At 47.9% G+C, this 16,547-nt stretch overlaps 2 protein-coding genes across 2 annotated transcripts; one reads left to right on the top strand and one right to left on the bottom strand.

Moving 5' to 3' along the window:
- Positions 1 to 5,472: 5,472 nt before the first annotated feature.
- Positions 5,473 to 8,552, bottom strand: LOC124676391 (germin-like protein 8-11). The gene is made up of 2 exons (XM_047212463.1): positions 8,412 to 8,552; positions 5,473 to 6,160 (listed from the first exon to the last, which is right to left on the bottom strand). Exons 1-2 carry the CDS (start codon positions 8,524 to 8,526, stop codon positions 5,598 to 5,600), a joined length of 678 nt encoding a protein of 225 aa, XP_047068419.1. The 5' UTR covers positions 8,527 to 8,552; the 3' UTR covers positions 5,473 to 5,597.
- A 736-nt stretch (positions 8,553 to 9,288) lies between these two features.
- On the top strand, positions 9,289 to 10,199 carry LOC124676378 (germin-like protein 8-8). The gene is made up of 2 exons (XM_047212452.1): positions 9,289 to 9,467; positions 9,554 to 10,199. Exons 1-2 carry the CDS (start codon positions 9,344 to 9,346, stop codon positions 10,114 to 10,116), a joined length of 687 nt encoding a protein of 228 aa, XP_047068408.1. The 5' UTR covers positions 9,289 to 9,343; the 3' UTR covers positions 10,117 to 10,199.
- The last annotated feature ends 6,348 nt before the right edge of the window (positions 10,200 to 16,547 follow it).

The raw sequence follows: 16,547 nt of genomic DNA on the forward strand, positions 1-16,547 counted from the left end.
TTTTTGTTTTTGTTTTGTTTGAATAAAATGGATCCTAGCATTCACTTTGTGGGAGAGAGACACGCTCCGCTGTAGCATATGGACAAGTATTTCCTTAGGCTCTACTCATAGTATTCATGGCGAAGTTTCTTCTTCGTTAAATTGTTATATGGTTGGAATTGGAAAATGCTACATGTAGTAACTCTAAAATGTCTTGGATAATTTGATACTTGGCAATTGTTGTGCTCATTTTTAAGCTCTTGCATCATATACTTTGCACCCATTAATGAAGAAACACTTAGAGCTTGCTAATTTGGTTTGCATATTTGGTTTCTCTAGAGTCTAGATAATATCTAGTATTGAGTTTTGAACAACAAGGAAGACGGTGTAGAGTCTTATAATGTTTACAATATGTCTTTTATGTGAGTTTTGCTGCACCGTTCATCCTTGTGTTTGTTTCAAATAACCCTGCTAGCCTAAAACTTGTATCGTGAGGGAATACTTCTCATGCATCCAAAATACTTGAGCCAACCACTATGCCATTTGTGTCCACCATACCTACCTACTACATGGTATTTATCCGCCATTCCAAAGTAAATTGCTTGAGTGCTACCTTTAAAATTCCATCATTCACCTTTACAATATATAGCTCATGGGACAAATAGCTTTAAAAACTATTGTGGTATTGAATATGTACTTATGCACTTTATCTCTTATTAAGTTGCTTGTTGTGCGATAACCATGCTTCTGGGGACGCCATCAACTATTCTTTGAATATCATGTGAGTTGCTATGCATGTCCGTCTTGTCTGAAGTAAGAGAGATCTACCACCTTTATGGTTGGAGCATGCATATTGTTAGAGAAGAACTTTGGGCCGCTAACTAAAGCCATGATTCATGGTGGAAGTTTCAGTTTTGGACATATATCCTCAATCTCATATGAGAATAATAATTGTTGCCACATGCTACGCATTAAAGAGGAGTCCATTATCTGTTGTCCATGTTGTCCCGGTATGGATGTCTAAGTTGAGAATAATCAAAAGCGAGAAATCCAAAATGCGAGCTTTCTCCTTAGACCTTTGTACAGGCGGCATGGAGGTACCCCATTGTGACACTTGGTTAAAACATGTGCATTGCAAAGATCCGGTAGTCCAAGCTAATTAGGACAAGGTGCGGGCACTATTAGTATACTATGCATGAGGCTTGCAACTTGTAAGATATAACTTTCATAACTCATATGCTTTATTACTACCGTTGACAAAATAGTTTCATGTTTTCAAAATAAAATCTCTAGCACAAATATAGCAATCGATGCTTTCCTCTTTGAAGGACCATTCTTTTTTACTTTTATGTTGAGTCAGTTCACCTATCTCTCTCCACCTCAAGAAGCAAACACTTGTGTGAACTATGTATTGATTCCTACATACTTGCATATTGCACTTGTTATATTACTCTATGTTGACAATTATCCATGAGATATACATGTTACAAGTTGAAAGCAACCGCTGAAACTTAATCTTCCTTTGTGTTGCTTCAATACCTTTACTTTGATTTATTGCTTTATGAGTTAACTCTTATGCAAGACTTATTGATGCTTGTCTTGACGTACTATTCATGAAAAGTCTTTGCTTTATGATTCACTTGTTTACTCATGTCATTACCATTGTTTTGATCGCTGCATCCACTACATATGTTTACAAATAGTATGATCAAGGTTATGATGGCATGTCACTTCAGAAATTATCTTTGTTATCGTTTTACTCTGCTCGGGACGAAGCAGAACTAAGCTTGGGGATGCTTGATACGTCTCCGACGTATCGATAATTTCTTATGTTCTATGCCATATTATTGATGATACCTACATGTTTTATGCACACTTTATGTCATATTCGTGCATTTTACGGAACTAACCTATTAACAAGATGCCGAAGTGCCGATTCTTTGTTTCTCGCTGTTTTTGGTTTCAGAAATCCTAGTAACGAAATATTCTCGGAATTGGACGAAATCAAGACCCAGGGTCCTATTTTGCCACGAACCTTCCAGAAGACCGAAGAGCATACGAAGTGGGGCCACGAGGTGGCCAGACCACAAGGCGGCGCGGCCAAGGAGGGGCCCGCGCCGCCCGTGGTGTGGGCCCCTCGTCAGCCCTCCGACTACGCCCTTCCGCCTACTTAAAGCCTCCGTCGCGAAACCCACGAGGCGAAAAACCACGATACGGAAAACCTTCCGGAGACGCCGCCGCCGCCAATCCCATCTCGGGGGATTCGGAGATCTCCTCCGGCACCCTGCCGGAGAGGGGATTCATCTCCCGGAGGACTCTACACCGCCATGGTCGCCTCCGGAGTGATGAGTGAGTAGTTCACCCCTGGACTATGGGTCCATAGCAGTAGCTAGATGGTTGTCTTCTCCTCATTGTGCTTCATTGTTGGATCTTGTGAGCTGCCTAACATGATCAAGATCATCTATCCGTAATACTCTATGTTGTGTTTGTCGGGATCCGATGGATAGAGAATACCATGTTATGTTAATTATCAAGTTATTGCATATGTGTTGTTTATGATCTTGCATGCTCTCCGTTATTAGTAGAGGCTCCGGCCAAGTTGATGCTAGTAACTCCAAGAGGGAGTATTTGTGCTCGATAGTGGGTTCGTGCTGCATTGACACCAGGACGGTGACGAGAAAGTTCTAAGGTTGTGCTGTGTCTTGTTGCCACTAGGGATAAAACATTGACGCTATGTCCGAGGATGTAGTTGTTGATTACATTACGCACCATACTTAATGCAATTGTCCGTTGCTTTGCAACTTAATATCTGGAAGGGGTTCGGACGATAACCTGAAGGTGGACTTTTTAGGCATAGATGCGGTTGGATGGCGGTCTATGTACTTTGTCGTAATGCCCAATTAAATCTCACTTGTACTTATCATGACATGTATGTGCATTGTTATGCCCTCTCTATTTGTCAATTGCCCGACTGTAATTTGTTCACCCAACATGCTTTTATCTTATGGGAGAGACACCTCTAGTGAGCTGTGGACCCTGGTCCATTCTTTAAATACTGAAATACAAATCTGCTGCAATACTTGTTTTCTTGTTTTCTCTGCAAACAATCATCTTCCACACAATACGGTTAATCCTTTGTTACAGCAAGCCGGTGAGATTGACAACCTCAACTGTTTCGTTGGGGCAAAGTACTTTGGTTGTGTTGTGCAGGTTCCACGTTGGCGCCGGAATCCCTGGTGTTGTGCCGCACTACATCCCGCCGCCATCAACCTTCAACGTGCTTCTTGGCTCCTCCTGGTTCGATAAACCTTGGTTTCTTTCTGAGGGAAAACTTGCTGCTGTGCGCATCATACCTTCCTCTTGGGGTTCCCCAACGAACGTGTGAAATACACGCCATCACTTCTTCAGCAAAAAAATTCTAACTTGACCTCAAATCAACAAGGGCTTTCTGTTGTGCACCCCCCCTAGATACCATGAGTTGTATTGTTTGTCCTATGCAGATTCCTATTAAAGCGCGAAATGAGATAGTCAGTACATCAGCTGGAAGGCCATCACGATTATCCACCCCCGCGGGGGTGTCTCCTTGTGTGTTCTGAGAGAGAGAAATTGTTAGGATGTTGCTTTTCAAAAACACACGCTAGCATATCACGTGTCTTCATTCATTAAGATAGATAGAAGAACTAGTTTTACAAGTTTTTTTTGAACATGGCACAATCACAAGTGATCGGTCTCATACTCCACAGCAACTATGCACCAACTACGTGATCCCTCTCTGATGTCCACTACCACTCTACCACAAAGTTTTGCTCTCTTCCACTGCTCAAACTCAGCCTTAAATACGCTGCACCAGCTCTGCAGGCATCACCACTATCTTGTCGAAAACCCTGACGTTTCGCTTAAGCCACAACTCCATCGCCACAACTCTGACCGTTCATTGCCTTTCTACTCTGCTTAGGTGTGGCGTTCGACAGTTTCGGCCACCATTCTCCCAGGCAAGCATCTGGGCTGGGCGTGTACCGTGCATCCTGAACGTGAACGAGCGTCAGGTGCTCCACCGTTTCGTCTCCTTTGTTAGGTTGTTGTTGTTTCCTCGTCATTGACAAATGAGTTTCCGACAGCGATGACCCTAGGAAAAATTCTCACCGCAATTAAAACAAAGCTTTTTTTAGCTCTGCGATCAGCCATCTCCAATGATGAGAGTTTCTTGAACTAATGTTATGGGGCGGCTGTAGCACCGGTTTTTACAGGAGATTTTGACCGCAAAATTGGAACGGGAAGGGCAGACTGGGTGAGACACACGGCTTTGGCCACCAAAGGTGTACATGCTGGAGGTTTTAGTGCCGGAGTAGGCGTCGTTTCTTCACTTGTAGCTCCTTGTATGCCTGGGCTAGGCTCATCGTCATCTGCAGCGAAGCTGGGTTTTAGAGTTTGATCCTGCGTCTGCAAGGGTTTTAGGATGCCAAAAGTAAAGATATGCACATGTTGTTCAGACTCAAGCTTCAGATAGCGGCAATGCAGGGCGGAAAATTGTCTGATGTATCCCTCCACACTAATGGTGCGACGCAGGGCTGCTAACTCACCTAACGGGTTGTTGAGGATTTGTGGTCCAAAACGTAGATTGATGAGTTTTGCAAAACATTTCCAAGATGGGGTGCTCTCTTCCATCTCCAATTGCATGTTCGAGAGGTGTGCATCATCAATCAGATGTTTCGAATCAATCCACACCTTTTCTCCTCCATCGTGCGTTGTGTACACAAAAATTGCTCACAATGGTTGATCCAGACTAGGGGATCTGCAGAGCCATCATAAGTGGCAAAATCTATATATCTTATAAAAGAAAACCCCACTAAGTGCAATTAATATTTTTCTATCTCAACATGCAAGCTATCCACATCACCTATTCTCTTAGCCAATCATTTATCCACCTCATCCCACTAATATTCCTTATTTATTGTCTATCTCTACATTATCTTTTTTAACCATTAAAATAGTAATGCCATCCCTTTTTTGCCGCTCAAATGAAAATATCACACCCTCCAGCTATATGACTACATACTTAGTGCAACTTGAACACGGAAAATAGTTTTGGCAACCAAATAAACTCTTTGCGAATTAACCTCAATGTTAATTATGTCCTCTTATATATGTAACCACACAAGAAGTTTTTAAGAACATTATACGACAATGTGCATGCATTCTTCATGAAAGCCATAGATGTCATTTGGTTCTTCAGTCCGCTGATTTCACCTTATCTAAATCAATCACTTACACCTTTAAAATATAACGATCTTTGAATTTTTAAATACTTATCCATTTCATAGCTATTAAATTTAGTGTCTCCACTACTAGCAAACTAAATATTGCATATTCTACAAGTCAAGTTTTATATGTTTTACTAGATTTCTTAAAGAGATACCTGCTGCAACACGCGGGGTATTGTTCTAGTTACTAACATGTTTGGAGCATTTCATGTGTGGTGTACAATACAGGAACAATATTTTTATTCAACCACATATTTCACCAGTACATGGTATATTTTGGAAGCTAATAAAATACAACAAACAAATGTAATATCAAACTATATGATACTGCTTTCCAGTAGTCGATGCAATGTTAAACTAATTGTGGTTGTCTGCCCAAAACTGAGATTGAAGCCAATCCACAGTCTTCTTATCCACCTGGAAGGCTTTGGCGAGAACATCATCTGAGATCATTGGCTTTGACCCAAACACAGCATTAGCAATAGTAATGGCCCCAGGGTTCTGGCTGCTAAGTCCAGCAATTGCCACCGCCGGTTTGTAGGGATTTGGGTTGAACTGGAAGTGGATGAGTCCTTGTGGAAATACAAAGACATCACCCTTGTTGAGCACCTTCGACAAGAACTTGTTGTCTGGGTTGGATGTGACGAAACCGACATACAAGGTCCCTTCAAGCACGGTGAGGATCTCGGTGGCACGAGGGTGAGTGTGCGGTGGGTTCTCACCTAAAGGTGCATAATCGATTCGCGCCAAGGAGATACCCAATGTGTTCAAGCCGGGAATACGCATTACATTGATCAAGGTGACATTAGACCCGACCTTGCTCATTTTAGTGTCTCTTGGCATGTCAAGCTTGGCAGCCAAGAAGAAGTCTTCGGCCTTCACATCTTTTGGGTCTTTGCAGACAAATCCATTGACAAGAACTGCACGAGAGATGACGTATTAGCATCAGTGAGTCAGAATGGTAACAACAATAAGCAATATGCATGTGAAATATACCTTGAGAACTATGTATATGATACTAACATGTACTTGATATTCACCCTGTTAGAATACGTATAGGACATAGAGATAGACTAGGACTCTAGAGATAACATCTTGTACTCCAAGTCTACTCCCTCCTGTACTTCTATATATACCCCATGAGGATCACCGGAATAAACAATGAAACACGAAACAAATATTAGGGTTCTACAACTTTCTTCATGGTATCAGAGCGGTTAGTCTCACGACGCCGATCCTAGGTCTTCCCACCACTTCCGCATCGCGCCGCCCCCGGGGAGATCTCTTCTCGGGGGCGCGGCACCCGATCTTGATCTAAGATCTGATCGGTTTCTAGTTTAGATTAAATTCGAGTTTCTAGATTAGTTCCAGAATTTCGAAATTTCCAATTCTTAGATTAGATCCAACTAGCCAGAAAATAAATCCCTCTCACGGCCGTTCCGGCGGCCATCTGTGCAAATTCGGTGGCGGCGCTCTCTCAAATCCGGCATCGAGGGGCTGCACGATCGGGAAGGTGTGTTGCGAGCACGGGCTCTACATCGACACCTGCCACAGCTCGACCTCTGACTCCGGGCGTCTACATCGACAACACGCGCTCTAGCTTGAGTGTCAAGGCCACGCCATCGGCAGGCGCTGATCCGGCGACATGCACGCGTCCCGCGCGGCCGGGCAACCAACGGCAAGATCTGATCTGCCGGACGACACGCTGCACGCTGGACCTGGTGAAACACCGGCAGTGGAACATGCAGTCCAGCGTGCCGATCGGCAAGCAGAGCTAGCAGATCAAGCCCAAGTCCCAAGCAAGACCAGGGCCTCTCCACGAGAGCATGTGTTTTCAACGACCAGGCAGCCGCCGCAGCACAGAGATCGACGACACGTCCGAACAGCTCTACGTGACTTCGCCGTGACATCGCCCCAGCACGTCTGGGCCAAGCCTAGCTGCACCATCGACAACATCTGCACTGAATCAAACCGGACTACATTGGGCCAAACAACATTAAGCTGTACGACTACGCAAGATCATCACCGAGCACATACGCGAGAAGCAACATCATCATCCACATGCCAGGCCGGTGTGGATTCATCACAGACTTCTCACGGGCAGCACGACATCGACATCATCGTCGCCGCGAGGGACGCCTCCAAGCGACACACACCGTCGACACGCCAGCTGTTCCGACACCGCTGACACATCATCGCCAAGGTCTATATCACCGTGGTCATCATCGACATCGTCTTCAACACTACGCTGCCGCCGCACAACATCGTCCACATGATGGACATGAAACTACGACGCCCTCTGACAGTACAACTGCAAGGCACGACACCGGCATTGACCGCGTCCCACGACACGACACTGACACCGGCATTGACCGTGTCCGACGGATAAGACTGCATCGACAACCTGGCATCACTATTGTGATAGCCCCTACAACCGCGCGCACGATTCTGGCAAAACCGTTGTGTGCTTGGTGGGTTTCCTCCAGTCCTGGCAAAACTGGTGGTCTCACCTACGACCGCGTCCTCTGACATCTGCAAGACGCCCGCGACGGTACCCCTCAGGGTGCAAAACATCGCTCCCGACGGTACCTTTGAAGGTGCAAAACGTCGGCCCCGACTGCAGCTCCGTCCAAACAAAAAATAAAGGAAAAAAATCGCGCAATTTTTTGCGCCTCCGGCGAAGGCGGCTACACCACATACGACGACTACATCATCGACCACGACTACCTCGACCACGGCTACATCACGATCGGCTACCTCGACATCGACATCAAGGCTACGTCTACAGTGACACATTGGCAACAACTCCAGTCGACAGCGTCCGCGTCGTCACATGCGTCCACGACACTCCCGCTGTGACTGCGGGAGGGAAGAGAAGGAACCAGAAGGGGACGCCGATGATGACAAGGAGGAGAAGAGGACGGAAGCGCGAGACTTCAAATTCAGTCGCAATCGTCCGCTTCACTCCCGCTACGACTGAGGGGGAATGTTAGAATACGTATAGGACATAGAGATAGACTAGGACTCTAGAGATAACATCTTGTACTCCAAGTCTACTCCCTCCTGTACTTCTATATATACCCTATGAGGATCACCGGAATAAACAATGAAACACGAAACAAATATTAGGGTTCTACAACTTTCTTCACACCCAGTGTTGAGAATACATACCACGTGAGCTGTTGTCCGCAACGCAGAAGTCTTGAAGAGGGCTCGGATCAGATGCAATAGCCTGCCATGAGACCAAGGCGAGAAGAGCGACGATGAGAAAGGAAGAGGAGGCCATTTGAATATATGCTGAAAGCTGCTGTGCTTGTGGGTTTGTTGTATTGTTGTGTGCTTCACCTTTGAATGGCGTTAGGTATTTATAGCAGCAAAAGGTCAGGTGATTTCATGAAATAGTCAAGAAAAATGTGTAGCCGGCCAGGTAGAAACGAAGGCAGTTGATTTAATCGAGTAGGTAGAGTGCGCTGACTAAATAGCCATATGTTACCTTGAATCGATCAACTTCAGGAAGTTTCTTCGTACATCTTTTAATACAGTATGTTTTCTACCTCAGGCAGATGACCTGACGTGGTCATAGAAGTGTTGTTCTGCTGTGATACTCCATGATGTATGGATTACACGCTTTCGTGAATCTACTTTGAAGTGGTTATGTTGTAACGTTGTGTTAGTGTCATGCATGACATATGATTAAGCTATAGCTAATTGATGAATATTTCTTGCCGTTGAACATGCCATTTTTGGCTTGTTGCCATCGACATTGACCGCATACACAGTTACACACACAAGATTTAACAGGGTGTCTAATTAATTAGTTAATGCATTGCATGCATGAGGAGAACCGGTCAACCAGTTTAGCCGCGTTCCGAAGACACTTAATCAGAGCAAATTGGCTAGCTTCCCTGCAAGAGACCATGTCAATCTACGCTGGATTTTAATTGGCACGACCGTGAACTCGGTCAGCAACATTTAGTCACTGCAGGCGAGCTATATATATCCCTGCATGCTGCGAACATAGAGAATCAGCTAACACAACATAGATACTGAACACACAAAGCCAAGATCTAAGAGTTTCCAACATCGATTTTTCAAGCAGAAGAATGGCCTCTTTCTCCTCGTGCATCCTTCTCTTCATTGCTATTCTTGCTGTGATCGCATGGCAGGCTGTAGCTTCTGATCCTAGCCCTCTCCAAGACTTCTGCGTCGCAGACAATAGCTCACGTGGTACAGAGTTAATTCTTGCATCAGTTTATATATGAATTTTAAGTTCTGACAACCATATCAATCTCATGTTGGTTCACTTGATCTAGTGCTAGTTAATGGATTCGTCTGCAAGGACCCAAAAGTTGTGACAGTGGAGGACTTCTTCCTGGCGGCCAAGCTCGACATGCCAAGGGACACCAAGATGAGCAAGGTCGGTTCCAACGTGACGTTGATCAATGTCATGAAGATTCCTGGCCTTAACACGCTTGGCATCTCCCTAGCACGCATCGACTATGCACCCCTAGGCGAGAACCCACCACACACGCACCCCCGTGCCACCGAGATCCTCACGGTGCTTGAGGGCACACTCTACGTCGGTTTTGTCACGTCCAACACCGACAACAAGCTCTTCTCCAAGGTGCTCAACAAGGGTGATGTGTTTGTTTTTCCACAAGGACTCATCCACTTTCAGTTCAACCCCAATCCTTACAAGCCGGCTGTCGCAATTGCTGCACTAAGCAGCCAGAACCCGGGGGCAATTACCATTGCCAACGCCGTTTTCGGATCAAAGCCCATGATCTCGGATGATGTGCTCGCCAAGGCCTTTCAGGTGGAGAAGAAGACCGTTGACTGGCTCCAAGCTCAATTCTGGGCTGACAATCACAATTAATTAAACATTGTACCAGCCACTAGCATTTCACAATAAATTTCCATTCTGTTGTAATAACAAAAAGTTGTTATGTGTGATCAGCCCATTAGTATGTGTGATGTGTTGGTTTAATTCAAACATGAATAATACATTGTTCTACTTTCTCTTGTAACCATCCAACTGCTCATGCTAGAACATCAAATAATGTATATGTGAGATGTGACTCTAACCCGTTCAGTATGGTGAGCGTCGTGCTACACTGAAATTCTAGAATGTTGAACCCTACAAGTAAGCTACATAAAATTAACTACTGTGACCTTCGACCCAGCCTTGATTTAATATATAAAATCACCGATTTAATTAAGAACATTGAACAATGATACTATACTGAGAGCGTGTTTAAATATATGAAATCACCAGGAAAAGGCCATGTGGAAGGATGCCTGTTTTCACTACAGGGAAAAAAGGGTGTTGCCGTGCGCCTCGTCTTTGCCGTGCGGCTCTGCACGGCAAAGATTTCTTTGCAGTGTATCAGCAGAGAGTGTGCATGACAAAAAACCATTGCACGGTAAAACGACTAATGGCGCACGGCAAAGAACCATTGCACGGTAAAACGATCAGCGGCGCACGGCAAAGAAACGTGTCACGGCAAAGATCCAATTAGCGCACGGCAAATAAACTAACACGACAAAGCTACAATTTGGCGCACGGCAAAGAACGATCGTGTAGCTGAACGGCCTATGCACGGAGATAGCTGACGTGGCCTACCTCACGTCTCACCTTGCCCCCACGACCCACACCAAACTCGTATAGGTGTACGCGGGAGACTCCAGACTCCAGAGTCGAGATAGCACGCGGGAGGCTCCTGTTAGAGTTGTATAGTTCCTTTTCCGTTATTCCCCAGTGTATGAGGGGCTTACCTGCACATTGTCACACATGTACATGTACTGCCCTATGGCCCTCTGTGAATACTAATTGCTCATTCACAACATTGTATCAGAGCTCCTGGTTTAGCTCTTTGCACGATGCAACTCCGTGCTCGATCCGCACCACCGCCGATGATCTTTCTGGCTGCTGCTCCACCTTCCACCTCCTCTCCCGTTTCTGTCGGGATCGATTTCTTCTAGTCGTCCTTGTCATTTTGGAGCTCGATTTGGAGTTCCTGCTGCTCAAGCCGACCAAGATCTGGCTGTCCCCGCCCTGGCCGCTCCTCTCATTGGCCCGCCCCGGCTGTGCTCCGGCCGCCCCGGCCGAGCCCTTCCCCGGCGTGCCCCGGCTGTCCCGGCAGCGCCCCTTCTTCGGCCCGCTCCGGCCGTGCCCCGGCCGCCCCTGTGTTCGTTGGCCTCGGTTGGCCACGGGCACGCTCGAATTTTTGGCTCTGGCCAGATCCAGATCCAGATCTGAGGGTTGACCAAAAAAAATATGGCCTCCTCCCTGTCTGGCTATGTCAGCATTCATCGGTGTCCAGTGATCTTTGATGGTACCAACTATGGAGAGTTTGCTGCCTTTATGCGCATTCACATGCGCGGTCTTCGGCTGTGGGGTGTTCTTACTGGCGAGGTCTCTTGTCCGCCGCACCCCACTTCTCCTGTGCCTCCTACTCCGCCGTCCGTGCCACAGGCTCTTGCTGAGGACGCTACTCAGGCTGATCGGGATGCAGCAAAGTCTGCCGAGGCTGCTGCTGATGAGGCATAGGAGGAGCAGGTACTTGCTTATTCAGAGGCTCTTGGCTCTTACCGTGACAGTTTGGCTACCTTTACTCAGTGGTGTGATGAGGATGCCAGGGCTGCTGCCGTTCTCTCTCCTAGTGTTCACAATAGTTTGCTTCTGAGTTTACGAGCCTCGCCACTGTTGCCGAGATGTGGTCTCACCTCCGTCAGTGCTATCAGCCTTCTGGGGATTCTCTGTACTTGTCTGTCTTGCGCCAGGAGCATGATCTTCAGCAGGGTGACTCTACTGTTGATGAGTTCTACACCCAGAGTGCGGCCATCTGGCGCCAGCTTGACTCCCTTCGCAGTGCTGTCTGTGGTACTTGTCAGTGTTGTCGGACTGTACGTTCAGATATGGACTTCCAGAGGATCCATGAGTTCCTGTCTCGACTTCGTCCAGAGTTTGAGCCTCGTCGTGCTCAGTTGTTTGCTCGAGGCTGTGTTCCTATCTCAGAGGTGCTGACTGAGCTTCGTGCTGAGGAGACTCGTTTGCGTGGTCGCTGGACTGCTTGGGACACCCTCTGTTCTTGCTGCTCGAGTTCCCACTGCTCCTGCACCGCCACTTCTTCCTACACCAGTGCCTGCTGCTTCTGGAGGAGCCCACTCTTCTCGCGGTGGGGGTCGCTCTTGCCCTCCTCGGTTCTGCACTCACTGTCGGAGGTTTGGTCACCTTGAGTCTGACTTCTACCAGAAGCAGCGGGGTGTGCCTCCTCGTGCTTCACCCTCAGCGCCTGTCACCACCGGCTTCACTGAGCAGGATATAGTGAGACTTCAGCGTCTCCTTGCCTCCTCCGGCTCTACTTCGACGGGTACTGCTGCCTCCGCGGCTGTTTCCTCTCCACCATCAGGTACATCTTCGTGGGTTCTGGATTCTGGAGCTTCTATTCACATGTCTCCTGATTCTTCCTCTCTTTCTTCTCTTCGACCTCTTCCTCTTCTTGTTAGTGTTCTTACTGCTGATGGTACTTCTCTCCTTGTTGCTAGTCGTGGCACTCTTTCTACTTCCTCCTTTTCCGTTCCTGATGTTTCTCATGTTCCCCGTCTTACCATGAATTTGTTTTCCGCTGCTAAACTCACTGATTCTGGTTGTCGGGTCATTCTTGATGTTGATTGTTGTTTTGTTCAGGACACTCACACTCGGGCCCTGGTTGGGGCTGGCCCTCGGTGCCGTGACTCCCAGGGACTTTGGGACCTTGACTGGCTTCATGTTCCTTCTTTCACCACTTCATCGACCGCTCCATGCGTGCTTGCTGCTTCCACCACTGCCTCCTTTTAGCAGTGGCACCATCGTCTTGGTCATCTTTGTGGCTCTCGCTTGTCATCTTTACTTTGTCGAGGTCTTCTGGGGCCTGTCTCAGGAGATGTCTCGCTTCAGGGTTGTCAGGGTTGTAGGCTTGGTAAACAAAATCAGTTACCATATCCTACTAGTGCGTCTGTATCTCAGCGTCCGTTCGATTTGGTCCATTCTGATGTATGGGGTCCGGCTCCTTTTGCTTCCAAGGGGGGCCACCGCTACTATGTTCTTTTTATCGATGACTTCTCTCGCCACACTTGGATTTATTTTATGACTTCTCGCAGCGAGGTTCTCTCGATATATAAGTGTTTTGCTGCCATGGTCCATACTCAGTTTTCGACACCTATACGTGTCTTTCGGGCTGATTCTGCTGGTGAGTATATCTCCCAGCTGTTGCGTGGTTTTCTTGCTGAGCAGGGTACTCTTGCCCAGTTCTCCTGTCCTGGCACCCATGCCCAAAATGGCGTGGCTGAGCGCAAGCATCGCCACCTGCTTGAGACGGCACGTGCGATGATGATCGCTGCCTCTCTTCCTCCTCACCTCTGGGCTGAGGCTGTGTCTATTTCCACCTATCTCATCAACCTTCAGCCCTCCACAGCCTTTCAGGGTGGTATTCCTCTTGAGCGTCTCACTGGTCACACTCCTGATTACTCGACCTTTCGTCTTTTTGGTTGCGTTTGCTATGTTCTTCTTGCCCCACGCGAACGCACCAAGCTGAGTGCTCAATCAGTTGAGTGTGTCTTCCTTGGCTACAGCCCTGAGCACAAAGGATATAAGTGCTGGGATCCTATTGGTCGTCGGATGCGCATATCTTGGGATGACATTTTTGATGAGTCCCGTCCTTTCTACCCGCGTCCCTCCTCCTCTTCCTTCTCGGTGGATGATATCTCTTTTCTCATGTTCCCTGACTCACCTCCTCCTGTGCCTCCGGTCCCTGCTCTGCCGAGTCTCTCACCACCTTCTCCTCCTCCACCCGCCAGACCCCCCTCTCCTCCCTCACCACCGTCCCCACCCTCCACATCTTCCCCTCTCATGTCACCTTCCTCGACTACGGTCGTCCCTCCCTACCCTTTACACTACTCCCGTCGTCCCCGTGAGGATGATGCTGCTTCTCCTGATACACCTTCTACCTCTGATGCGATGCCCTCTCCGTCCGAGCCTGCTCACCATCTTCGTGCTCGTCCTCGTCCTCCTCCTGATCGCTATTCTCCCACTCACTACGGTCTTTCTGCTGCCCTCGAGCCGACCTCTTATCGGGATGCCCTTGCTCATCCCGAATGGCAGCTAGCGATGGCTGAGGAGATTGCTGCTCTTCAGCGTATCGGCACTTGGGATGTTGTTACTCCTCCTTCCTCTCGTTCGTCCCATCACCCGCAAGTGGGTCTACAAGATCAAGACTCGCTCCGATGGTTCTCTTGAGCGCTACAAGGCTCGCCTTGTCGCTCGCGGCTTTCAGCAGGAGCATGGCCGTGACTATGACGAGACCTTTGCTCCCGTGGCTCACATGACCATTGTTCGTACTCTTCTTGATGTTGCTTCTGTTCGCCACTGGTCTGTCTCTCAGCTTGACGTACAGAATGCTTTTCTTAACGGTGAGTTAAGTGAGGAGGTATACATGCAGCCACCCCCTGGCTACTCTGTTCCCGATGGCATGGTCTGTCGTCTCCGGCGCTCTCTCTATGGCCTTAAGAAAGCCCCTCGCGCCTGGTTTCAGCGTTTCGCCTCTGTGGTCATCGCTGCTGGTTTCGTCCCTAGCGCCCATGACCCTGCGCTTTTTGTCCACACATCCTCTCGTGCTCGGACGCTGCTTCTTCTTTATGTTGATGACATGATCATCACAGGCGACGACCCTGAGTACATTTCCTTTGTCAAGGCCCGTCTTCGCGATCAGTTTCTCATGACTGATCTTGTTCCTCTCCGCTACTTTCTTGGGCTTGAGGTTTCCTCTACCTCCGATGGCTTCTATATCTCCCAGGAGAAGTATATTCAGGACCTTCTCACTCGTGCCACTCTTGGTGATGAGCGCATTGTCGAGACTCCTATGGAGCTCAATGTCCGCCTCCGTTCCACTGACGGTGATCCCCTTCCGGACCCGGCTCGCTATCGTCACTTGGTTGGGAGTCTTGTCTACCTTGCTGTCACACGTCCTGACATCTCCTACCCAGTCCACATTCCGAGTCAGTTCATGGCTGCTCCCACTAGTGTCCACTATAGTCATCTTCTTCGTGTCCTTCGCTATCTGTTATCACCAGAATTTGACCGGATCAGAGGTGGGCCGCGATTAAATATGGGCTTGAAGAATATACATGGAAGGAATACATGAATCGGCCTGGTATACAAAGTTTGGGCTAGTTTTCCCGTGTATCTGTAAATATAGTAGGATACGTGTCGGTTAGATAGAATTTGGCTCGTGCACGGTTGGGATTATTCCCACGTTAGAAAGTCTACGGACTATAAATATGTATCTAGGGTTACTGAAATAAACAACAATCACGTTCACCACAAACCAATCTAGGCGCATCGCCAACTCCCTTGTCTCGAGGGTTTCTTCCGGGTAAGCATCATGCTGCCTAGATCGCATCTTGCGATCTAGGCGAGTACACGTTTATTCGCTGTTCATGCGTTGCTCGTGCCGAAGCCTTGTTGATGGCGAGCAACGTGGTTATCATAGATGTGTTAGGGTTAGCATTGTTTCATCGTATCATATGCTTTCGTCCGTGCAACCCTTAGACGTCTAGCCGCCCTTACACCTATCTTAGGTGTAAGGGCGGCACCTCGCTTGATCGTTATTTAGTAGATCCGATCCGTTATGATTGCTCCTTGTTCTTCAAGGATTAGTTTAATATCTGCATAGTTAGGCCTTACAAACGGGTTGAAGGATCCAGTGGCACGTAGGGTGTAGTTTGCTAGCCCTAGACAGGATGTTCCGAGGATCAACTTCATGTTGGTTTTTAGGCCTTGTCTAGGGTTGGTTTATGATCACCGTGCGTGGCCGCCAGGCTCAATCACGCGTAGGATGTTCCGATTATGTGGTGAAAACCCTAAATCGTAGTAGGTCGTTTTAGCTTTATTCCGATCAAGCAGGACCACCATATGATCGTACACCTCGTACGAATCATGGGTGGATCGGCTCTTTGAGCCGATCCACGAGACAACCTCGAGAGCCGATCGAGGCTCGTATTTAATGTTTACGTGTATGCCATGCAGGAAACTAAGCGAGGCAAATCCATCACCTTCCTGACCAGGTATAGGTCAGGTGGCACGCCCTTGCACCAGCATCGGACGTGCGTGCCGAGTATTTGCGGGCCGTCGCTCGAGGGACCAGGGCCAGCCGCAGTCCTGGGAGCCTCCCGGCTCTACTGTGTTGCCCATCGCTGCTCGCCGGTGGGTTTCTGACCGCAACACTATCTTCGTGGCACTATCTCTCGTCGGCTTTTCTTTACTCGCTC

The sequence above is a fragment of the Lolium rigidum genome, chromosome 7 (assembly GCF_022539505.1).
Source record: "Lolium rigidum isolate FL_2022 chromosome 7, APGP_CSIRO_Lrig_0.1, whole genome shotgun sequence".
Taxonomy (NCBI): Eukaryota; Viridiplantae; Streptophyta; class Magnoliopsida; order Poales; family Poaceae; genus Lolium; species Lolium rigidum.

Excerpts from the sequence above, each read along its gene's own strand:
- LOC124676378 (XM_047212452.1), top strand. The coding sequence starts at position 9,344 with ATGGCCTCTTTCTCCTCGTGCATCCTTCTCTTCATTGCTATTCTTGCT. Across the intron at positions 9,468-9,553 it reads CGCAGACAATAGCTCACGTG|TGCTAGTTAATGGATTCGTC; the intron begins GTACAGAGTTAA and ends CACTTGATCTAG.
- LOC124676391 (XM_047212463.1), bottom strand. The coding sequence starts at position 8,526 with ATGGCCTCCTCTTCCTTTCTCATCGTCGCTCTTCTCGCCTTGGTCTCA. Across the intron at positions 6,161-8,411 it reads TGCGGACAACAGCTCACGTG|TTCTTGTCAATGGATTTGTC; the intron begins GTATGTATTCTC and ends TCTCTCGTGCAG.